Below are 26,776 nucleotides of genomic sequence, written 5' to 3'. Positions count from 1 at the left end.
CTCGCCACGCAGCCCCTTCTCTGGCAACCGCCTGTAGCTCTGGTGTAGTCACCCCGAATCCAAGCTGCCGCACTCCTCTTCCTCCTCCTCGTCCTCAGGGCAGGCCCCGGGGTTCAGAAGCGTCGTTCTGAGTCCAAACAGCTCGCTGCGCAGCTTCTCCTCTGGCAACCGCCTGTAGTTCTGGTGCAGTCACTCCGAATCCAAGTGGCCACGCTCCTCCTCCTCCTCCTCCTCAGGGCAGGTCCCAGTGTCCTGAGTCCACACAGCTCTCCTCGCCACTCTTCCCCTGGGCAGCCACCGGAGCCCCAGTGGTTGCTCCGAGTCCCAGCGCTGTGCCGAGCGGCCTCCTTTACGGCGCTCCCAGCTGTCCGAGTTCACTGCTCCAGCGGGGGGAGGGGTGTCTCGCCGGCAGTTCTACTTCACAAAGTTTCCTGCGTTCCGGGACCACCGTCCCATCCGGGATGCCTCCCCAGGGGGTGAGAGTCACCCGGCTGCTTTGAGTTGGTCCCAAGCGTCTCAATATCTCCTCTTTTGAATCCTGAGTCCTGGAGCAACATGAAATGCAGCCACCCTCTAGGCCGCCATCTTGAAACCCCCCCAAAATGTTTCTTTTATCCGTTAATGAAGTTAAATTCTTTTCAGTCTTGGCAGTTGAAGTTGATCTTTTTATTCTTTATCTCTTCTCATTAATACTTAGTAATTAAAATTGTTTGTTTATTTAAAAGACTGCTATACATGAATTTCCTTATGTTCATTTAAAAAGTTTAAGTCCTTAATCTTGGTCATTCCCATTTGGGATATGAAGGATTGAGGCATACACAAGGATAGATACAAGTAGCCCAGGAATTGACCTTTATTTACGCTTGATTGATAACATATCCAAGAAAATCAAATAATATATGTATTGTGTTCAGAAACAAAATGTAAGCCAGGTGCAGTGATGCACATCTGTAATCTCAGCTCTTTGGGAGGTTGAAGCAAGAGGATCACAAGTTTGAAGCTAACCTGAGGTTCACAGTGAGACCTTATCTCAATAATAAAGGGACAGGGGAGGGGGATCTAGAGTTGTAAGTCAGTGGTAGAGAGCTGGCTTGGCAAGCATGAGATTGTGAGTTCTGTTTTCAGTACTACGAAAAGATAGAAAGTATCCAAAAAAGAATGTATTTCTCACTAGATGCCTTTTAAAATTCTAATTCCCAATGATGAATTTTCTATTTTTATTCCTTTCATTCATCTGTCAAAACTATACTCTTACCTGTGGAAATCACAATTTGTATTAACCTAAATACTTAATTTTTAAAATGAACACCAAAAATGTGACCTCATTTGTATTAGAAGTGCTTATTTGATAGAAACACTAGATGGCAGTATTGTTTCATTCTAGCTTTAAGTTGAATTAAAATAACTTGTGTTAACAATGTCTTTGATATTTAGAGAATGTTTTTTAATTTCACATTTTGCTTTATTGAAATAAAAGTAAAATTACCTAAAGACTTTTAATAACGTATGTGTATACACTTTCATGAAAATATAAATAAGATCAATAAGTATATTGAATTAATATTTTGTACCAGGCAGTGAAATTGTTTTTTATTGGTTGTGATGTGCCTATTTGAGGTAATAGGTATTTTTCTATTCTCTTAGTCTACATGAAACTATTTAAAGTGTTTATTTTATAGTAATATGTTATTTTTGGAGATTGATTTACCACTTATAATTATTTAAAAATTTTAAACATATAACAGTGATTATTTATGATATATATGTTCAAAATTAGTGTAAAGCAAGTTTATTTCTATTGTACTTCATTTAAATACATTAAATCTGTTCTGTGATGAACTTATGAGATAATACTTTGTTTTTAAGTTTATTAAAATTTTAATTGAGAATAATAATGAAAGTCTTAGGAATATTGAAGTTGGTATTCTTCTGAAGTTCTTAATTGAATTTTAGATATATTTTACTCATTAATTACTTTAGTCTCATAAATAAGTGAATAAGAGTTGCACATTTAACATTTAAATTATGTTCGTGCTCAGATTTACTGAACCTACCAAAAATATGGTTTTAAATTTTTATGATTTTTAAGATCATTTTATTCCTACCCAAATTTTACTTTCAGTATGATTTTGAAATCATTATCATAAGTAATTTTTTAAAATTCTCCTTCAAATAAGATAAATGTAGAGCTTGTACATGTGTCTGAACACATGGGAAACAAACATTAATTCTGGTTAGTGTTTTTTTCTCCTTTGTTCATGGATAGAAGAGATAAACTATACAACTTAAATGCAGTAAAAGGGTAAAATTTATGGATATTACCTTCAGGTTTTTAATTTGATTAGGTAAAATTTTGAAAACCATCTCAAAAACACAAAATATTGAATTATCTTTTTTTTCAAAAGTGTATACCCACTTACACTTTTTTATTTAATTTTTTTTTTAATAAAAATGATAACTTGTTTGGAAATTTTTTAGCTTTTTATTTTATTCTTTAGAGCTTTGGATCTTTTCTTAGTTATCCTTGCCCTCATGTAGTTATTTAAAGGCAAAAGTAATAGAGGTAGTTCTTTAACACTGCCAGGTATATCAGGTAAATTAAAATATTGTCGTATTGCTTTATTTTTTTCCCCAAAGGATAAAATTGCTGAGGAGTTTATTTCTAAAATCATTTCCTTTAGAAACTTGTACCAGATTCAAACTGTAAAAGGAAAATTGATTTTTAAGGATTAGGGACATTTAATGACTCATTTTTATATCACATTATCATTGATGTTATGATCTCTGGTCTTATGATCAGTTAACATTTGAAAAATAATTTTGAAGTAATTCACTATCATTCTGCCATTTAAAGTAAGTTATTTTAGTACTATATTATTAAAATTTTTTCTGAATTAATATCAAAAAACAGCCAAAAGATAAGGAAACATAGTTCTTTTAAAACAGTTTTATGTGCCATACTGACACAATTATCAGTATTAATATATAATTTATGTATGGTTTCTCATTTCGTTTTACACAATTTAATAAGTAAAAATTAAATGTTATTATAAATTATTTTCATTTATATGAGCATGGATAAGAAGCATTTTGGAGCATAGATTTACATACCAATATGTATTTAAAAAATAGTACCTTTCTATTTCTATTTTCTCTGCTTTTGAGCTTACATTATACCATATTTTAAGACACCATTGGACTTATTTGTATCAGTTTGTCTATCATGAATCAATCTTTTCGTACAGAGGTTGCATTAATTGTAATAGAATTTAACTTATGATTTCTCCTTATTTAATTGCTTTATGAATTGGTTTATGAGCTAAGTAGGGTAAATATAAAGTTTTTTTTTTTTTCCCCAGATGAATTTATCTTCAGTTAGAAAGCAGAGTAATTTCATTATTTTATGTATGAGAGGTTTTGGAAGCAAATACTTCATCTCTAATTCATCATAGTTATAGGAAGATATTGTATTATACTTCATTGTATTTTTATTATACTTAAGGTAGCTAACATTTTATTCAACTGAAGCCAAATTTTTGGTATTTTTTTCAGACACAGATCTAAAGTGTATTTGTTTAGTTTTCAGTTTTCTGATATGAGGGATTTTATTAATATTCATTTTATTCTAAGATTGAAATATTTTAATTCAAGCTTCAAATTCAAAGTTGGTGTTTATCTTCTACCACTAGTTGGAATTAAATTTTTCCTTCTCTGCTTACTTGTTGCATGCAGGTATTCGTTAAGTGTCTACTACATTCTGGGCACTGTGTTGAATATAGAGAATACAAACGGGAAGAAAATGAGTCTGTGGCTGTCATAGATTTCCATTTGTGCTAGTGCAGTTACCTGATTCTAGCTTGTGTTAGACTTACTGGTGTATGTGTGTATTTACTCTGAGGAAAGATAATATCCTAAGGGAACTAATACCTAACCACTTAAAGTAAATACTAACTACTTCATAGTTAAAATAGAGTATTTAAAGAAGTTTTTTTAAACTTCCGTTATCTCTGATATTTGATAACTTATATGTGTCTTCTACCAAATGATAACATATGTATTGAATGTTTCTTCTGACATGCCTTGAATTTAGTGTTTAGAGCAATGATTATTTGATACCTTTGTGTCAAACTCAGTTTTGTTAATAACCAATTGAATTTAGACATGACATTATCAGTCAACACTTGGGACTTGTTATGTAATGGACAAATAAGCAGTGTATTGTGCATAATGCATTATAAATTATTTGAATGACTTTCCATAAAAAGTTATATTGTTATATTTCAAATACTTTATTATGAAAAATTATATTCATTATACTACTTATATAGTTTTTTTAACCAGAAGTACTTCAAATAAATTGATTTTATAAAGACTTTGCTTAATATTATAAAACCTCTTTTTCTGAAAAAATAATTTGCATAAAACTTGGTATTATGGTTTTATTAGTATTTCCACAAAAAGTAATTAAATTTGTTAAAAGCTAGTCACATAACCTTAGAAAACAGTCAATAGAAATGCTAATACATACGTTGATTAAATAAGAATTTGAGCCTTGTAAATAAAAAAATCTTAAAATCTAGCTCTAAGATATGCATATAAATTGATTTGAGTCTGAGCATTATCTTTATAGATATTAAACTTGGTGACTAAAGGAGGCAGTTTTTCTTTTAAATATTCTGTGGATACTAGAGTATTAGAAATGTATGAAGAGCCATGCCTTTGTAATTTCTCTATACTTCATTTGTCTTGTACCAGCATTCCAGTTTCTCAGCAATATTCAACCAAAATACTTGATGCTATTAAGATAAATTATGTAAATCACAGAAAATATCTTGGATGCTAACATTTTCTAATAATCTTAGTGTTTTTTTGTTTTTTTTTTCCTTAACCACAACTGAGATTGAGAGTCATTCAATTCCAAATTGGTAAAGGAGTCTTACTTAATGCCTACTTCGCTGATGAATAGGTCAGCAGGGATGCTGTTTGAAAGAGGCCAGCTCTTCTCTAGCAGCTAAGAGCATCACCGCCATGATGCTCAGCCTCCACTGGTGCAGTAAATGAGATTCTCAAATCTCCTACTACCCCTGGTGTGGATATATTACTATTCTGCCATCACGCTACTCTGCAGTAGGAACCTATTTCAGGAGATTTTTAAAAAACTATTTTGGGATACTTCATGATTAAAAAGAGTAAAGTTGATCTATAATTTTTACTAACTGCACTATTGTAAAGAGTACTAATATTACCAATGATAATAAATAATATAGTATATTTTATTCTACCGCCCCAGGTAAAATGTTGTTTTCTTATTCCCATTTGTAAAAGAACAATTTTTTTTTCCTGTTCTTCTCTTGTCTTACCTAAATCTGGTGTTAAATTTCTTCAGTATACCCACTTTGCCTCTGTGAATGTCAGTCCAGCAGTAAGACCTTTTAACAGAACCCTAGAAAACTAGAACCATGGCTTACGGGTGGTGATATGTAAAAATGCAAAAGTTATGCTCTCTACTTCTGTATTAAATAATACATTGGTACCTTGTTTTTGTAGGCAATATTTTATAACTACCTTTCTCAAAACCCAGTACTGCGTCCAATAATTATGCCAGGTATACATATGTTATTTGCATTTTTTTTTGAAAATGCATTGAGTGCCAATACATTTTATTTGATTTAGCACATTTTGAGCTAAAAACACACCAGAAAAGTTTGCATGGATACATACTTGCAAATACCTATGTAGTGCCTACGTAGGCAAATCTGTACTAGACAGAGCTTTTTTGATTAGACTTTTAATGAGAAAAGGAGTTTTAATAAGAACAGGTTAGTGGGTAAATGATTTGGGAAAAATCTCCCTTATGGAATGTGTGCTACATTTAAAAAATTTTCTATAAAAAGATGATGAAAGAATGGTGATGCTTAAAGAAGTTTCCAGTGACAGCTTGTCAGCACATACCTAGATAGAATTTTTTTGGGTGGAGACTTGGTCTCATCTTCCCATTCATAGACATACTACCCCTACCCATTCATGGATAGACTGCTGCAACAAAGTCCTTGTTCTTTCCCTTGGGCCCAGGTCCCCTTTAGAACCTGATTATTCTCTGATCTTTAGGCACTTTGAATGGTGGTTAGAGAATTCAGTATGGACTATAGAAAGTAATCTTGCCCCTATACTTCAGAATAAGAAAGGGAACTAGGTTTACCCAAAACTATTTTATCTATACCCGGGCACAAAATGCTGCATATATGTTGATGACTTTTGAATTCTATATTTGATCCCTTACCCTTTATTTCATCCAAATTGCAACTGAACCTGTATTGTACCTTAATGCCCCTAAGGTATCATGCACTGGTATGATAATCCAAATCATTCCTAAGCCATTCCTATGAGTTTCAGCCTTAGATTTCAAAACTAGCCATTTATTTATTCATACTTTATTAATTACATACTATGTGATGTACGTATATATTTTAGTTGTAGTTTTTAGTTTAACTAAAGGGAAAATTATCTCTGAACTCTTTTCCTCCCTTCAATTTAGTAGGTCAACAATTCTAGTCTCTTTTTCCTCCTAAATGGAAATGTCTTTTGAACATGTTCCCTTGTTCCCATCTCCACCAACATTGACTTAAGTCCATAGCTTTATTATCTCTTAGACTACTGAACCAGCTTCCTATCTGTTTTTTCTTTGTAGTTCATCTTCCTTATAGGTATCAGAATAAACCTTAAAAAATAAATTTGGTCTTATTTTTTCTGCTTACACTTAATTAATGAGTTCCATTATCTGCAGAACCAGGTCTGCATTCTAAAACCCTTCTTGTAAGACCCATCTCAATGTAGACCAATTTCTGTCACTTCCTTTGTGTACCCTATATACAATTTATAATTAGCTGTTTCCTCTCTGAAAGCACACTGATTTTTTATTGTTGTTTTTGTATCTTACATGTACAAAACTCCTACAATTTTTGAGCTCTTTTTCACTTCATGGTTCACCCCCCAAATACTGTTTCACAATGAACCCACATTTTGCTTCCCTATTAATTCATTCTCTTCTCTACAATCAGATAATTCTGTTTACTCTTATTACTAGCATTAAAAGTGTATCATCATTCTATTGTATGTTTCCTTCTATCCTGAGTTCTTTGAGGGCATAGAGCTGGTCTTTGGGGTTTTGTATCTTGTGCACAGTACTATGAACATAAGATTCACTCTTTGGATGAATTACTTCCTATTCTGCTAATATGCACTTCAGGTCTTCATGGCTACTAAAGATTTGTGACATTTATGTGCTTAAAAGTTTCAGTAATTAATGATACTATCTTTAGTTCCTTTATGTGTAAAAATGCTTTTTGTTTATCTGAGCATATTTGAAGACTTAACAACCTACCTTTCTCTTTTATTGGGAGCAGGGAGTAAAAATTCATCATGATGATTATAAGTTGAATTGCCTTAACAATATTTGCCCATCTCTTCCATATGCTGCACTCACCTCCTTTACTTTGTGTGTATAAAAATGTCAGTTGAACTCTTGGTATATGCCATGAACCGTCACATCAGTTGATATCGGATCAAATGTAGTACTTGTTGGATGATATGGAATCCATATATTGACATTTCATATATTAAGTTCATTTATTTAAATAATTTATTTTAGATTGTAAAGCTCCTCCAGGATAAGCAAAATAGGATAGTTCATAAATCAGTTGACATATGTACCAACCTATAAAAATAATGAGCATGTTAAAAATTAATTACAGTTGTAAATTGATTTCCTTTTGTTGGCAGAAAGAACAGTTTATTAGCCCAGGAACAGGTTCACACTGTTTTTACATCAAGCATTTCCAGCTGAAGCTTGTTAGTGACTGCCTCTCAGATTAAGGGGGGAAAAAAAAAATCCTCACTGTGGTACATGAACTCCTATTGTTAAGACATAAATAATCATCTCATCCCCTACATGGATGAGAACAAAGAACATAATAATACACAGAGCAAAGATTAACTAAGCAAATATTGCACAACCCCATTTAAGATGTAAATCTAAAAATATTGTGTATATAAGACAATTTTCATTTTTTATTTTTCATTGTGAGTATCTTGGTCATAATAGGAGCTAGGCAAAAGCTAAAGAATATACTTTTCTTTTGGATCAAATTATTAAAGTAAGGTAGACTATTTCATAAACTGTTAGAATGATACTAATATATGAAAGCTAGGAAAATACATCTTCTGAATAACAGGATGCTTCAGATTTGTAGGGATTTTGCTTGTTTATTCTTAAACCAAGAACTGAAACAACCAAATTTTTTTATTTTGAGGGAAAACATCAGTGGAAACATGTAACTAAAAATCTAGAGGTAAAAATCATTGACTTTTAGTAGTTTTGTTTTGTTTTTTTAGGCAAAACCCATAAATTTTAGCTTTGTGTTTTCTTTCTTTCTCTGGACTCTAAGTCCTGACTTTGAAAAAGAAAATCTACTCCGTAGGCTACTTTTCAGTTCATTAAAATTTCATTCATTTAACTTTGAGCTTAACAAAATAGACAAGAAAAGCAGCTGTGGAAAGCAGTATATCTCCCCTAAAATTAGAACATTATTTGCAAAAGAATATGTCTTCATAGGTTATAGAAACTCAGAAAGGGAATAATAATTTCCCTACAAATTTTAACTTTTTAAAATTTTTAAAATTTACTTAAATTGACTTTTTAAGAAATTGTTTTAAAAAGATTTTAATGTTTATCCTAACTTTTAGTACATTCAGCTGATATATATTATATGATTGATAATCATGAAATTTTTTTTGCAAATGATCTCTAATCCACAGATGCATAAGAAACTTAACTTCAGGATACCATTTTCATTGTTGCCTAATAATTTCAGATTTTTAAAATCATGTCCTCCCTCTTAAATTATTTACATTTTAAAAATTAAACCTTAAAAACAATGTTTATTTCTAATATAATATATAGTCTGATTTATGGTAAGTTTACATGTCATTAGGTTAAATAAATTCTACATTAATATTGTATCCCACACATCTAAGAATTGTGCTCACAGGATTATTGATTGTTACTGCTCAAGGCTATTCTGTGTTCCTGGGACAGGACATTTGCCTGTATTTGTTGACATGCTTCTTTGTCTTTATTGCTGGTTTCATTTAAGAATTTTTCTCTATCAGCAGTGCCAGCTTTCCTGGGGTTTCTAACCTCAAGTATTCAACTTTCCTGGAGTTTCTAACCTCAAGAGAGCTTTAAGTGTGGAATACTGACAGAGTTACATTTTACTCACTTTTCCTTCTTCCATGAAAATTCCCTTATTGTATCCCAACAAAGTTCTTTCTTACCTGTGTTCTTCATGTTTGAAGTAGTATAAAGAATGCAGGTTTCGAATTCAGGTAGTATTAATTCTACTGCTCTTCTTACCGCTATTAATTCAGTGACCTTGAGAAATTTACTAACCTTTCTGAGGTTGTTTCCTCATCTGGAAAAAAAAGAAAAAGGTTTATTTATAGTAACTAATTATGGGGGATTGTGAGGACTGAAGAAATTAAAAGTGCCTAGCACAATGCCTGTTGTAGAACCTAGACAAAATAAATGAATTCCGGTCTTTACACCACTAATTTCCCATATTTGCTAATATTATTAATTAGTTCTTGTAGCTCTCTTCTCCCCACCCCTCTAGGTTTATCCTCTGCTAGGTCCTGAGAGGAGTGAATACCAATTTACATGTGTGATTCTCAAGAATTTTGAGAGACAATAGAAGAAAAATAAAAGCACACAGACTAATGCTGAGGTCTTTTTTTCTTTTTTTTTTTTTTTTTGCCAAACCATTTTCTAATGTTCATCAACACCCAAAATAAGGCATTGTTTTTTCGGCTGATCATTTTTAGTATATTAAATGTTTGTAAGTACTTAAATTTAAAAGTAGTTGTTTTAACTTTAAAATGTTTTATAGTAAACCTCTAGCATGTCATATGTGTTGTATTCTTTGTCTTTGAGACTTTCACATTAAATAATTGTGGAACATATAGTATGTTTGGGGTGCCTAACTAAGAACTCATAATTCCAGTCACCCTTTTATGATGTGTTTTCTCATCTGTTAAATTGAGGCATTGATTTCCAAGGTTTCCTGTCCTGATGGGATAGCTCAGAGTTTTATTTTGCAATTATTTTTACATTGGAAAATTTTGCTTTTTAAGTAAATTTAAAATGGTTTTTATAGCCCCCAAATAAACAAAAACAGAATTGTCATTATGTTAAAAAATAGAAATAAAATAATTTAGGAAAACAGAACACTCAGGGTGGAATTTTGATACAATTAACAGTTTTACTATAATCCTCCTATACTATAGAAGAAATAGTAAGTTTTATTAGCCCCAGGTTTGTGGCAACTCTGTGAGAACCTTTATGTGCACACAGCATGAATCATTGGCTAAGAATCTTCCTGGAGACTGAACTATAAGTCATAACTAATTATATACCTGTAAGTAGGGGGAAATCTAAAATCTATAAACATTTAAAAATCTATTGCAGTGGCATATCAATATTGAAAAATTAATTTTCTCTGATTTTCCCATTTAAGGTCACATTTTATCAAGTGTTTTTTAAAAAATATCCTTGTAGGGGCTGGGATTGTGGCTCAGTGATAGAGCACTTAGCACATGTGAGGCACTGGGTTCAATCCTCAGCACCACATAAAAAAATAAATGTATTATATCCATCTATGACTAAGAATATATTTTAGAAACCTTGTAAATATGTTCAAAAATATTTTTATAAATATATTTTGGTAGCTACTAGATACTTAAACATTTTGAAATAACTCCAGATCTCCTATGTATTTTGAGTACTTTATCATCATTTTAATTTTTTAATTATATCTTTTTTTTTTTTTAGTTCATTATAGATTCATCCACAGTTTTAAAAAACTAATATGGGCTCTTTGTTCCTGTGTACCCTTTGCTAGTTTCCTCCAATTTTACCAAACTGTAGTAAAATATCACAACCAGGAAATTGACATTAATGCAATCTCTTGATCCTATTCAAATTTTCTCACTCTACATATATTCATTTTTGTCATCTTGATTTGGTTTTATGATTTTCCTTTTTTGGAGGAGTGGGTGTTGGGTATTGAACGCAGAGTCCTTCACTTTCTAAGCATATCCTCTACCATTGAGCAGCACTCTCAGCCCTTTCATGTTTCCATTTTTATGTATGTCTGTGTCTTTGGGTATATGAAATTTTATCTTGTATGTGGGTTTGCAAATCCACCACCACAATCAAGGTACAGGCCAGTCCCATCGTCTCAAGGATCCTTCCAATTGACCATTGATAATCATACCTCCTTCTCTCCCTCCCTTTTCCCTTTTATAGAGGCTTCATATGTATTTTTCCAAAAGTGTCCATTTAGCACAGTTATAAATTAGTATGAGATTCAAAATGTTGATCCTATAAGGTAATTTTTGTACATTATTTATTCTAATTTTACTCTATAAATATTTTAATAAACTAGAAAAGTACTTTTAAATTGTTGGTGTATTTTCAAATTACTTTATATAATAGATATTCTCCTCTCAGCTAGTTATTTGTATGTTGAGTTTTTGAATAATTTTTATATGATAATGTTGAGGAATGAAAAAACCCTGAAATTAGGTGTTTCTTTTTTTTTAATGTGAAAACTCGAATTCTAATTTAATTACTTTCTTTTGGTTTAGAGTTTAGTGTATTAGGTTTTCCTAAATCCCTTCTCTTCCCCAAATTGAGTAATCATCTTAATATTTTGGAGGTACTTTTGATTGCTGTGTCTTAAAGTGATACTATATCCTTTGCACACTTTATATGATCAATTTATACATGAAATCCTGGTAGAATGAAAGTGGCTTCAAGGGACTGTTGGTTCTAACATTTGCCTTTGAACATTATTATAACTAATGTGGTGAAAGTCATAAAACTGAGGTATCTGAAATATTTCTGAAATTCAAATTTGAGTGGATTAAAAACAGATTTTGTGTTATTTCTATGAAAATGGTAGAAGAGTATTTTTATTACAGTTTAAAGAATGTAATTAAATATATAAGAATATTTCAATCACAGCAAAGTAGAAGTTATAAGAAATGTAAGGAAATGCCAGTGGCAGAGTTAAAGGTAATTGATGTTTTTTTCTATATTAAAAGAAAAAATACTAAGGAGAAGTGCCTTTAAGAATAAAGGGAGTTTAGTGATGATTTTCAAATGACTATTACTAACCTATTATAGCAAATGAATCCTTACAGGAAAAATAGAAAGGATTGAAGTTAATGTAGTTTGCCATAAAGAGACCATGTTAACTCTTTTCTATCTTCCCATTCATTAAAAATTCAGATCTGTTCTCATCATGAATTTCTACCTGTTTCTAATCTGGGAAGGATATAGCTTGTCTTATCTTGGCTTATAGCACTATTTACCCTACCCTGAGGACCCTTTTATTCTTGGCTGCTCATGCTGTTATGTCTCATACCTTTGTAGTAAAGGTCTCAAGGACCTGAATATTTTCATTATTAAGTCAACCTTTCTTTAAATTTTTTAAAAAGTCTCTTTCGTCTGATATTAGTACACCTCCACTGTTTTTCTTTTTAATTAGTATTATGATCCCCCATTATCAGCAGGGGATTGATTTCAGGAGCCCTGTGGATACCAAAATCCTTAGTTGCTCAAATCTCTTATATAAAATGGTACAGTATTTGCTTATAACCTATAGGTATCCTTCTGGATACTTTGAATCATCGCTAGATTACTTATAATACCTAATACAATGTAAATGCTATATAGATAATTGTTATACTATATTATTATAGAATGACAAGAAAAAAATGCCTGTCACATTCCATACAGATGTTAACCCCCCCCCCCCACCCTCACCCCAAGCATTTTAGGCTTTTCAGGCAAGAGGCAGAATGGAGGATATTATGTACATATATGTATGAGAGAAAACTTGTCACATCCCACATCATTTGCCCAGATGAGTCATCCCAGATGGTAGGCATGTTTTGTGCTCAATTGCCATCAGCTGGTAACATTCTTTCCAAACAGGGGGCAGACACCTGGTGAGCAGAAGAGGCTGACAGGGTAGCCACTGTGGTCACTTTCACTCTCTGTCACAGCGATACCCATGTCCCTGTACAGCCTTTTCCCCAACTGCACAAATTTCAAAGGATAACTAGTATTCACACTGCATTCTGCAAGCACCCCACCCCCTGCCAAAAAAATAAACTAGAAAAACTCCTTAAGTTAGAAATTAAGAAAGATTTCTCAAATAGTTTGAGAACTAAGAAGAAAATCAAAATGGAAATTGGAATTTAGATGGAGTATATATCAATTTCCAGAGTACTAGAGTAAAAACAATAGAATGAGAATATATAATTCAGTACAATAAAAGCCAACCAAGGAATGAAAAGAACACATAGTAAAGAGAAACATTGACATAATGATAGAAATAAAATTTTAGAAAATCATTATGCCTAATAAAATCAAATGCAATATATGACTTAACTGAAAGGTTCGACCAAAACACCCTGCAATGCTGTTTGCATGCAAATTGTCCAAAGTTAAGAAAATGGGATGGGGATGTAGGTCAGTAGTAGAACACTTGTCTACCATGTACAAGTCTCTGGGTTCAAGCCCCTGAACCGCAATAAATAAACTGTTAAGAAAACATAAAACTCAAGTAAAATCACAAGCAGTAACATAGAAAACAGGCATAGCATGTAAAAGAATGCTGATATAGCTGTATCAGTATGAGGAAGTTTACACTGCAAGGCAAACCCATTACTGAAGAAGAAAAGGATCATATAATAGTGAAAGAGTTTCACTGTTCTACAAGTATAATAATTTTAAATCTTTGTGCTCTTAATAACATAGTTTCAAAAAAACAAAGCAGAACTAACAGAACTACAAGAAAAGAGACTCCTCCCCCTTATCATAGTGGGAAAATTTTAATATCTCAGTTTTGATGAATCAAGTAGGTTTTTGTAAAATCATGTATGTAAGATTTGAACAACATAAGTAACAAGCTTGATCTAATAGACACATAGAACAGAGCACCCCATAGCTGTAAAAGATACACTTTTTTCAACACCTAAAGCACTTATAAAAAATGTTTCAAGGTATAACCTGATTGGTGATATTGAATTAGAAATTAAAATCAACATTTTGATTGCAGAGCTCCACATTTTGATGTATTAGTATGGACTATTTTTCTAATTAAAATATTGCTGTATATTTGTTGACTGTAGTATTTTCTCTATAAAGTACTGATATCTACCATCTGTTTGCCTTTTAATTTGTTAATAAATAATGACAGCTGACCAAACACTAAATGACAGTTTCCCTTTAAAATCATAATGGGAGATGTAGTGGAATTCATTAAAGTGTAGGGTGAGCATGGGTTCTAGGTTTGAATTCTTTCTGAACCACCCACTAGTTCTAGGATCAGAGAAAGTTATGTAACATCTCCATAGCTCATCTATAAAATGAGTATATAATATCCCCCAATAGGTTCATATAAGACTTAATGAGATTATGTATCTATAGAACTTAAAATCAAGCAAAGCACTACTGTTGTTATTGTTTGTATTATTCATAGAACATTTACTTATTATCTGCAAAGCATTAATACACAAATTAGGGCTAGAGTGTAGCTCAGTGGTAGTGTTTGCTTATCATGTAAGAACCCCTGGGTTCATTCCTCAGTACTGCAAGGGAAAAAAAATTAATCACAAATTGAGCATTTTAATTCCTGTGACATATGATTAGTTATTTCAACTTTGAACTCTTATCTCTTGCCAGTCATGGTGGTGCATACCTGTAACCCCAGCTTCTTTGGAGAGGCAAGAGAATTGCAATTCAAGGCCAGTCTGGGCAACTTAGCCAGATAGCATCTCAAAATATTAAAAAAGGATTGGGGATACATACAGCTCAGTGGTAAAGCATCCCTAGGTTTGGTCCCCAGTACCTAAATAAGTAAATAAATAAAATTCTTATCTTTTATATTGTCCTAGAGAGTTACAAGTTACCAAGTCTCCAGATTTTTTGTCATTGCTGATTCTTTTTCCTGCTGGCCTAGAAAAGACAAAGATAAGATTGGGCTATTCAGAGTTTCAACTCTTGGACTAACTTGCTTTCTTAGATTTCAGAGCATTTATGAATGTGAAGTTATTTCATACTTTGGTTTTGACCTATCAAAATACACTTTTGCTTTTGCCATTATTAATCATTCTAGTGTTTCCCTGACTCCCAAATCCACATTTTGTTTGATTACCAAGTTAGTACAGATTTAATATTCTGAGATATTTAGATAAAAACTCCATAAAAGGCTTATGTAGAGAAGGAATGTGGCTTATTTGTAACTTTTAAAGATTTAACAATTATGCATCTGAGTCATTAATGAAACAAAACTGTGTTTAATGGAATCCTTAAGGGGTAACTTAGTTTGAATCAGAGGTTAAATTATGACTCCTTTTTTTTTTTAACAACTCTAATTTTAACACTGGGACTTTAAACATATGTACAAGTTTGTGCATATAAATTTCAGAGTAGTCATATTTTCAGATACTTTTGTGGGTTTAGTTACACGTCTTTATCAAAGGTATTGTAAAATGTTTCAGAAAAGGACATCATGTAATCTCATTAAAGCATTTTCTTATAAAAAGTTATCTTGTTTTTAGATTACCTCTCTAGTGACCCTTCAGCTGTTAACCCTGGTTGGCCACGATGATCAACTTGAAGGACCAAAATACAAATGCACAGTCTCACTAGACTTCATCAGAGCTGTTGCAAGGTAAGACTCAAATAATCATTAATGTAAAATATCCTGAATTATGTAAATGATATATTAAATATAAAAGTTAATGTTCTTCCTAATATAATGTCATTAGTCATTTAAACAAGAAAAGGTCATTTAAGTTCCAAGAATGAACAAGCTCCACTGTAGAATGATAACTCTCATTAAACTTACCAATGACATAAATTTAGAAGCAGTAGCTAATGTATTAGATGGCAAATATTAAGATTCTGAAAGACCTCAGCCCAGAATAATGGTCGTAGCAGGTGAGATTTAATGGATTATTGGCTACAAAAAAAACTCAGATGTACAGAAACAAGATGGGAGAGACCTAACTTAAGTCCTAAATATTTTATTTGACCACATAGCATTTAAAATCCTGACTTAGATATCACTAATAGCAATATGCTATGTTATTCAAAGGTTATAATTCTGTGTTGCCACAGGCACATCAAATCTTGAGTGTTGGGCTGCCTTTAGAGTTTTAAGAGGAGCATTGACAAATGGGTACATGTTGAAGGGACATGAGGAAGAGAGTGGTAAAATGAGGAACTGTTTCACCTCTCTGACGGAAGCCTTAGGAAGAACATGTTAACTGTCTCAAGTGTTTCCAAGGCTGTCATGTGTTAAATGGGTGATCTGAGTAATTCTAGAGCATTAGAAGTTTAGGGAGGAAAAGTAACTTTGTGAAAATGAGAGCTGTCTAAAAATGTAACAAGTTTCCTAACAAAGAGGTACATACTCACTGTATGGAAAATGTTCAGGCCATTTGGGTAAATGTGATTTCATTTCTTGGTCACAACTGGACAATGATCTGTCAGGACTGTAGTAGAAGAGATAATGTATATGTAGACTTGGAGGTTGAACATGACAGTCAATAAAACAAGCGTTCTCAACCTCTTTGAATAGATAGCTGGTTTCCCTTTTAGTGTCACTTTAAAATTAATCACCAAAGTATTTACATGTATTCAGAATTCGAAATATGTAGGCATGAGACATTATTTGTTAAGCCTAAAAACAGTGCTTGACCTGGGTCTGGATTCATGGAGTTCTTCCAGTGAATTTTACAACTTATTGAGGCTCTGAAATCCACAGGTTGACAGCCTCTTCCCTGATGTCCCTTCTGAATTAAAAATTCTGTGTTACTGCCAGAACAGGTTGTATACCAGTAATCCCAGCTACTTGAGAGGCTGAGGCAAGATTGCAAGTTCAAGGTCACCTTAGTGAACTCATGGCTGCATTTTATTTTCCCGAACACAAATCCTTCAAGCTTAGAGGTCATTTCAGTGACAATCTTCGTTCTTGTTGCCATTTCCAGAATGTTACTGCCTTCAACTTCTTTAAGACTTGCAGTTCATTTCCATTTCATTATCTGTTTCCATTTCATTATTTTGATTATCTTCTACCAACCTCCAGCCTTTTCAGCTTATGTATTAAAGAATAAAACATGTGGTTCACAGACTTCTTTACTGCTACAAGATTTTTGACTCTTCAAATCGGAAATCCTAATGTCTATATTCACTCTGTTCAGCCTTCACTGTTTAATGGGGAAAAAAATTGAAACCTTTAGTTGAGAATTCCATGTACTACCCGTGATGATGCCCACTTCCCACTTCTTTTTTCTTTTTCCTATCTTAATATGAATTCATCCACCTGTGCTCAAAATTCCATACACCCCATTTCTCTTGAACATATGTTCATCTCAGGCTGTTTGTACTTTCAGTAGTACCTAACGCTGTTGACCACTCTTTTTCTTAAAATTCTCTTCTCTTAGATCCCATGATTCTACAATATTGTGGTTTTCCTGTTCATTCTTTGACTGTTTTTCCTAAGGTTCATTTATTTGCCATTTTATTCTCTCCACCTGACCTTTAAATAGAGCTCTGTTCCTTGAGGCTTGAGCCTGGGCTCTTTTCTCATATAATACTTTTTCCCTAGGCAGTTTTAGCTACACCCATGACTTTAACCATCTATATATTAATAACTCCCCTATTGTTAAAGGCTAGACCTCTTTTATAAAGTATTTTACCTTTATTGAACATGTCCCAGCTCTATCAATACACTTCCAAAAAAGGTATTTAGAAATTCTAACCTGTGATTCCACTACCAATAAAAAAGGAAAGATCTTTCACTGTCCTCCAGTGCTTCCTCAATCTGTGATTAGCACTGTAGTCCACTGTTGTACAGGCCTAACACTTGGGAATTATCTTGACATTTCCCCCTCCTATGCTTCCAGGATCAATCATTAGTCCTGTTGCATCTATCCAGGCCTCCCATATGTTGCACATTCATTCACTTTTTATCATTTGTACTTTACCACTCTAGACCAAGCCATCATCATCTGTTCTCTAGTAGCTTCCTAATTGATCTTATGTCTACTTTCATCTTTTTATAACTTACTGTCAACACTATAACCAGAATGAACTTACAAAAATATGTCACTTTTCTGCTTAAAAGTTTTCTGTAGTTTCCCATAGATTTAAAGATTTCCAGAATCTTTAAAATAGCCAATAAGGCCCAAAAGCTGTGGCCCTTGTGCCTGCCATATCTGACACATGCTTTCTCCTCTTGGAGAAATTTAATCTAACCACTTTGCCTTTTTCAGTTTTTCATATTCACCGGTTTGCTTCCCATCTTTGCATATGCACATTTTCCAGCTTCTCTCCTTCATCTCGCTAATTGCTACATGACTTTTAGATTTCAGTTTAAATGTGTTTCTTAAAGAAAACTTCTGAAACATATGACCATTCCCCTCTGGCCCAGACACACACAATTAGAAAGGTCCCATTTTGTTTTAATTAAGTAATTGAATAACTAGAATTCATCTTTCTTTCTGTAAAATAAGTTCATGAAACTCAGAGCACAGACTGTATTCGTGTCTCTCACTGCCTTATGCTCAAACCTAATTTAAAGCATTGTGATGCTTTAAATGTACGTGCTAAATAAAAAAATATTGCATGTTTTCCTGTACTTACCTATAGCAGTAAAACTTCAGATGAAAGGAAATCATATGGCCTGTTTTAGGGGGCAGCAGGAAGAGAACTAACAAAACAGTCTAATTCCAAATTGAGATTTTATGGAGACTCAAGGGTAGGTATCAAAGAAGAGGTAGTTAGGCGTATTTCCAGACATGTGTGGCAGAAAGCAAATTATTAGATCACAATATAACCTAAATGTCTAAAATAAGGGAATCAGTCAGTAATTCCTTACATAGCTTTATGGAAAAAAACCACTGTATAGTTGTTGAAAATTCTACTTTTGAAGGATTAAAAAAAAAAGGAAAGTATTCATAATATGAGCTTGAGTAGATATTACAGTTATATATATATATATATATAAAGTTGTATATACAAGAAAACTAGGAAAACATATGGGAAGAGAATAATAAAAGTCAGTTGCTGCCAAGATGGAATGATAAAGCAATCATTTGTAATTTTAGCAGGAATACTTGTAGTGGTATGATAGGGTAGAAGTCAGATTATAGTACATTTAAGTAGCATTTATCAGAAAGTAAACGCAGCTACTACATATAATGCTTTTTCATTCCTTAATTCATTTAACTTTTATAGTGTTGCCCATTATAAACACAACACTGTGCTAGACTTTGGGAAGATACACCAACAAGTATAGCTATATCCTATCCTCATGAGCCTATATCCTAGGATTTTTTTTTTTTTTTTTAAGATTTGAGCATATTTAAAAGTTGTTAGGGAAAACCATAGAGGCAGAGAGTTAATGATACAAAGTAGGAAGAGATTAATTTAAAGCACAAGGTCTTTGAAATGTTATCTAAGTATAGGATTTGGAACATGAGTTGAAAGAGTCCTGGATGACACAGGGGAATCCTCTTATGTTTATAACAAGAGAAAAAGGTAGGTGTGGATGGAGCTGAGTTTGAAGGTTTGGTAGCAAAAAGTTGTGGTTCTGTTCTGATGACTTCTATTTTCTCTGTGACGGTAGAGGCAAAAGTATGACTAAAGGCAGAACTAGTAGTGGTTTGAGAGAAATATGTAATGTTTGAAATAGCCGCCATGGAAGAAATATGTAATTTTGAAATAGCTACCATGGGAAATGAAAGAAAATGCTGACAAGGAAAGCAGCTTGCTGAGAGGGTTGAAGTTCTTGACCTTGAATTTACAGTGGCACCAATCTGTGAGACTTGTGATCTTTTCCAACAGCATTCCATATGCTAGATACTAGGACAGCAAAGAATTATAATTGAAATCACATAGTATTGGGGTTTTGCCAGGTGAGTTCAGTGGATGCTAGCAAGTGAGCACTTGAAGTGATGAAGCATGGAGTCTAAGCTAGGCAGGAAGGAAGTAAATCAGTCAGGGGCTGATAGTTCAATGTCTGGCACATAAATATTTAGTATTTGTAGGTCAGGAAAAGTGAAAAGGTTTGTGAACTGATTGTCCCAAGATGTTACAGAGAGCTTAAATGGAACAAAATTGGGGTTGGAGGTAGAATGTCCGAATTTATGTTTTTAGAGAAGGAACATTTCTGACTATAATCATGGGAGTAAAAAGTCATTGAAGATGAGAAAGCAAATGTGCAATAAAGTTGCTAAGCTGCTACAGGTCTTAGGATGGATAGAAAACTGAACTGAATGCTGAATTGTTCAGTGACTAAGAGATGATGGCAAGGTGGGTAGTAAATGGTATGGTCTGGATCTGAGAAGAGCAGAGGTTTTTGTACAAGGATACCATTCCCACCTGACAGAACTGTCTGGGTTACAATAGAAAAATTAAACCTTCATTTGAAAGTTCTTCAGGGAGAGCAAACTTTCATTTAAGCGCAGAAAGGGGGAAATAATTCATTGAAGACAACATGGACAACTTTGTTGACCAATGAACTATGGGAAAGTTTGAACACAGCAACAGTAGAAATCTGGTTCTAGAGAGGGAACACAGTATAAAGATAGAATATGGGAGAAGACAGATGACAAATGACTGAAAAGTTATTAAATATTATCCTTGGAATAATATCTCATTGTGGATGGAAGTTACAAGTTTACAGTTTTTTTTCTCTACAGTCAATAGGAAGACACTGCAAGATAACTTAAAGTTGCAATTTAAAATAGTAGAATTGGAAGTCATCAGAAGAAATAAATTTTTAAAAAGGATCTAAACTCAATTGCCCATAAAAGTAAAAGGAAATAAAATAGTGTCCCTATGAAGAAAAAAAAAAATTTCAATGCAGAGTAAAAGAATTGACCAAATGAAATGAAAGGATACAGACAAAATTAAATTCTTAAATCTGTTATATAATTAACTTATTACTCTAAATTCTGATCTAAGAATTACTCCTCAGAAAATTGCTACTAACATTATTTGTGTTTATCCTATTTCTTTCCAGCTTATATTAAATAACACTTGATTTGTGTTCCATGGGAGACAGAATTTCCTGTACTATGTAGTTATCCAAAATCTTCAAATAGTATTTATGTGAATCTAATACACATCTCAAGGCATGAAAAGCCAGAGAAAGTAAATGCAAATGTATGCACTTTTCTTATAAGTGCAAACTTTTTAAAAAGTAGATTAGCACAAAGTTACCTTTGTAATGTCTGGCAATTTTTGATGCTGTCCTTGTGTTTTTCCCATCAGATTCTGACTTATTTTTGAAGAATATATGTAGGTATCAATTGGCAAGTCACCTATTTATATTGAGGGCAGCTGGAATGATAAAGAGTGTAATTGTAAAGGAATGATCTTACATATTCACTTCCGGATTCATTTAGTTTTTAAGTCTAAAAGTTTTACTGTTTGATTTGATTTAGTTGAAGACTTCACAGTAACAAAGTAAAGAAATGAAATATAGTAAAGTTTTTATAAAAGGACACATTTAAGTTGCTTAGGATTTTAAATTAGTTCTTTCATTCTATTAAAGAAAAGTATTGCACAAACTATGCTATAGTAAATACAAATAGATTACTGAAAAAATTAAAGAATCCTACCACAAATGAATTGGAGTATTTCCATTTGTTTATACCTTCTCCTCATACTGGTTCATTGAACAAATGTTTCTGTATGGCTATCACAACACAGTTGCAATTCTCTGTTCTCCTTTTCACCTTAATATTGTATGCATGGCCTCATATTGATTATTTTGTATAGCTATGCAATATTCTATTGAATTAATGTAGGAATTCCTCTAGTATTGGAATTTAAGTAGTTTCATCTTAGTTTTTTCTAAACTTTTTGTTTTTACCCAAGTCAAAAAAAAAAAAAAAGTCACCAATAAAACAAACATTAAGTCCATTTTACTTTGTCACTTTAGGTTTGTAACCATAATACCTCAAGTAATTAATGACAGATGTGCTTCAAGAGATGTACAAATTCCACTTCCCTTTTTTGTCAGTAATTAAAAGTAACCTACTGTATTTGTTTCCTTTCTGGATTCTCTTAAAAAGGATCTTTTCAACTGGTGTCATTATTTCTAAAAATTATTTTTATCGGTACCTTATTGCCTGTAAATTTGGGAATGAAAGAAAAATACACAGAAATACAGTAGCATTATCATTTAATAACCATACCTTTTCTGTCTTTCTGCATGAGATAAAGTTTTTTTTTTTTAATTTAACTATTTTTAGTTGTATTATCACTACAATCCTGATAGCAGGATTGTTTTGGCAGCATTTTTATGCCATTTGGAAAGGTTTAGTATTCTTCAGAGAGGTAGTGTTATACTGAAACAATTAAGGTAATTTTCAGTCCAATATTAGGTACCACAGCAGCCCTAGAATCTCTTTTGAGCTATTTTTAAATGTATTTTCATAAGCAGTATCTGTAGTTCCCTGTCCAGTTTTTAAAAAAATATTTGATATGTCAGTCATTTGCTTAGAAACTTTTTTAGAAAGTGTATTACAAAATGATAGGCAAAAACATTAATTGGTGATGGTCTAATAAATAAGAGCATGCAATTAGTGAATCTTTAAAAGGCTGTTCTCACATGGATGATTATTTTTGCAGAATTGAATGTTTAAGGCTTTAATTTTATACTTATTGCTAGATCATTATATCTAATTATTTTGACCATTTATTCAAATAATAAACCTCCAGTCTGAATATTTATAGTGAAAAATGAGTTTGAAGAAAGGAAAATAATTATATGTCTCTGTCTGCTATTTTATTCTGCCTGCCATCAGAGTATAAAAATATACATCCACATCGTCTGTTGAATCGTATTCTTGGATCATACAGATTTAGTTACAATACGCTTACAGGTCAGCCACTGCTAAAAGACTGAAAAGAATGAACACTGCAAATGAGGACAGATGAGCTCTGCATTTATGTAATGATAAAACAGGTGTTTGGAAGATAAACAATGTTCAGAAGCAAAGAAGATTTAAATACTTTTGCATCTCTAATTACTTTATTCTGATTATTAGACAAAAAGCAAATAGCTTTCAAATGAAATCTACTTTCTGTAGTATAATTGAAATACAGAATATTGAATGGCTCTAACTTTGTTTTTTGTTTTTTGTTTTAAAGTAAACTTTATGGGAAAATGAGAAAACAACTTTTTAAAGAACTGTGTTCTTAGCATTATTTTAAAAAACTAGTGTCCATGCTATCATGGTACATTTGATAGCACTTTAATATTATTTAGCATTAATTGTGAATTATTTTGTGTGTGCTTCCCAGAATCATACAAAGCTGAGCAGTCCAGAGGTAAGGATGCTAACATGTTATCTGTTTTTGTTTATAGGACGGTGAACTTTGACATAATAAAATACTTGTATGATTTCTTGTGAAAACAAACTTCAAAGCCATATGGACACTGTGACAATGACTAAGCCAAGCTGTGTTCATCCAACTACTTAGCTGGCCAGGGAAAGGAGTTCTTTGGCTCTATTGGATTTGTCCAAACAGGTGCTGGCCCAGCATGGAATCTGATGAAAATATTCTGATTGGTCTGGGTGAATGTGAGCAGAAGACTATTTACCAGGGACCCCGGAGTATTTGGAAGCAACGTGTTAATTATAAACAGCAGGGTTTGAGCACAATCTGTTCTACTCTTAATGATGTTATCTTAACACTGAAATTGCCTGAAACCCATTTACTTAGGGCTACGTTTTGCTCTGTGAACTATCCCCTGCGCTTTGAATGTGCCAGCAGCCCTTGTTTATATGCCCAGTCTTTTCACTTCCTCTCCACAGGAGCCTCTGCAGTTGCTTGCCAAAGCAGATTTCCTAAGGCCACTATTTTAAAAGATCATAGTTACAAAATATAATAAATACAAGATATTTTTAAAATCTAAGCTTGTATTCTCTTTTCATCCCAAAACTCTCAAACATCAAGGTAGTTTGGTCAGACATAGAGCAGCTTTTCGTTTATAAGCCTACTTAGTAACTTCACTCCACTTGTATAATGTTTATCTGGTCACCCAACCTAGCATTTTATCAGCGTATGGTTTTCTTCTTTTTTTCTTCTTCCTTTTTAATCGTTGGCCTTTAAGAGTTTCACAGGAATTTTTTGTAATGTTTTATCGGTTGTGAACCTTGGTTCTGACTTTCTTATCTGTTCATATTTTTGAAGAATTTTAGCATTTGAATTCTTGAAAATTGTTTTAAACTGATATAAAGTGCTCAATTATAAAGTCTAGTTTGAATTTCAGTGCCTTTTTATTCTTTCATTTCTTTTTGGAAGAAAAATTCTCATGGTGTTCCTTGATAGAAGCCTTTTTATGTGGTGCTTGTCTGACACTGTCTGGTTAAAAGGAAAAAGCAGTTTTCTACCCACTTTTACTTACAGGTAATGAGTAAGGAAAAGAATTTTTTCTTGCCTCCTTATGTAATGTAGCAAGGGAATACATTTCAGTCAGAGTGGCATCCAAACTAGTGAATAAGTGCATCTCCTTATGTAAGGCAACAAGGGAATACTTTTCAACCAAAGAGTGGCATCCAAACTAGTGAATAAGTGCATCCTCACTCAGAGTCTCTTTTTCCACACAAAATGGTAATGTTGGAGAAACCAGGACCATCCGTAGTAGTGATTCAGGCTTAGGTTTCCTGCATGGTGACATCTGTATGTCATCAAGGTAGCAAGCAATGTTTGTAGCTGACTCAAGGAAAAGCAGTGCCACCTGGGACAGTTCTCATCCCTCCTGTTTTGCTGTGCAGACACATGTTTACTGTACAGCCTGTCATGGACTAATCTGAATTTTGAGAGAAAAACTCTGAGAGTGGGGGAGGGTATCACAAAGAAAACTGGAGATAAGGACAGAAAGAAGGCAAAGTTTCCCCAAAGTGACTCCCATTTCACCTCTTCACTGCTGGTTACCTGTTTCCTGCCCAGAATATTTCCTTTCCTATACCACCCAACCCATGATACCAACCCCAGGCATGGCTTCCCTTCATGATACCCTGTAACTACATTTTCCTCGCACTGATTGGGCCATCAGAACTCTGCTGTTATAATTTACTTTCTAATGACTTGCTAGGTGATTCGCTAATTCAATTAATTGATTTAAATGAAGACTAATAGAGCTTACTATGAATATCAGCATTTTAACAAGGATCATCTGTAAATGGAAATCTTTAATCAGAAGATATGAATTTCCAATTACAGGGAGAAATCTAATGATGAGAATTATGTTGACTGGTGGGTCAGAAGTTTCTGTTTAGGCAGAAATAAGGCAGCTATTTCTGTTAAGGCACATAAATTTTACTCAGTATCTACTCTGCCTAGGTCTAAAAGTGATTTAGGCATTAGAAAAAAAGATGTTTTCTTACTTCAAGTCATTTTCAACCCTGAACCAATCCTCACAGATGAGCAATCCTTTTCAAACTCTAGAAGGGATTCTGATCCATCAAGCCTTATCTCATTAAACCTTAAAATGACAAAGGAATCAAGTGTTGATACCAGGGCAGTGGTTAAGACTTGGAGTTCTGGAGTCAGACTACCCTGGATCAAATATCAGCTATATCACTACTTCCTATGGGGCCTTAGACAAGTTATTCAACTTGTCTGTGCCACTGTATTCTCACCTATTGTTATGATTTGGATACGTATCCCCCAAAGGCCCATGTGTTAAAAGACATGGTTACCAGCCTGTGACATTATTGTGTGTGGGGGGGGAGGCTTTAAAAAGTAGAACATAAAATATACAGATTCAATGCATCAAAATACCAATGACATTCTTCACAGAACTAGAAAAAACAGCCCTAAAATTCATTCAGAAGAATAAGATTCCCCCCAAATAGAAATAAAATATCTAGAATAGCCAAAGCAATTTTAAGCCAAAATAATGCATCACAGTACCTGACTTCAAATTATACTATACAGCTATAATAACAAAAACTGCATGCTACTGGCATAAAAACAGACACAAAGAGCAATGGAACAGAAATAGAAGACACAGAGACAAACCCACAGAGAGAACAGTCATCTGATCTTTTATAAAGGTGCCAAAAACACATTGGAAAAAAGATAGCTCTAAAAGAAATGCAAATGGCCAAAAAATACGTGAAAAATTGTTCAACATTTTCAAAAGTTAGAGAAATGCAAATCATAATCACTCAATTTCATATCGCTCCAGTTAGAATGGCTGCAATCAAGAGTACAAACGAGCTGGGGTTGTAGCTCAGTGGCAGAGCACTTGCCCAGCACATGTGAGGCATTGGGTTCGATCTTTAGCACCACATAAAAATAAACAAAGGCATTCTGTCCATCTGCAACTACAAAAAAAGAAAAAAAAAAATACGAACAGTAACAAATGCTGGAGAGAATATGGAGAAAAGGAACACTTTTACACTGTTGATGGGAGTGTAAATTAGTACAACCACTATGGAAATCAATATGGAGTTTCCTCAAAAGAGTAGGAATTGAACCATCATATGACCCCGCTATACCACCCCTCAGATTCATCCTAAAGAATTAAAGTCATAAGAATGCGATGTAGCTCACTAGTAAAGTGCTTGCCTAGTATGTGCAAGGCCCTGGGTTCAACCCTTAACTCCACAA

The 26,776-nt window shown here is 33.2% G+C and overlaps 1 protein-coding gene across 1 annotated transcript in view; it reads left to right on the top strand.

Annotated features, from left to right (window-relative positions):
• The window catches only part of ORC5 (origin recognition complex subunit 5), a 78,341-nt gene extending 54,275 nt beyond the window's left edge, over nt 1-24,066 (top strand). The window contains exons 13-14 of the mRNA XM_079150031.1: nt 15,691-15,803; nt 23,520-24,066. Coding sequence (XP_079006157.1) covers nt 15,691-15,803; nt 23,520-23,565 — 159 coding nt within the window. The 3' untranslated portion in view covers nt 23,566-24,066. The remainder of the gene's footprint in view (nt 1-15,690; nt 15,804-23,519) is intronic.
• Nucleotides 24,067-26,776: the final 2,710 nt, after the last annotated feature.

This window comes from Sciurus vulgaris (assembly GCF_902686455.1).
Source record: "Sciurus vulgaris genome assembly, chromosome: 8".
NCBI lineage: Eukaryota > Metazoa > Chordata > Mammalia > Rodentia > Sciuridae > Sciurus > Sciurus vulgaris.
This window is presented reverse-complemented; position numbering and strand designations above follow the sequence as displayed.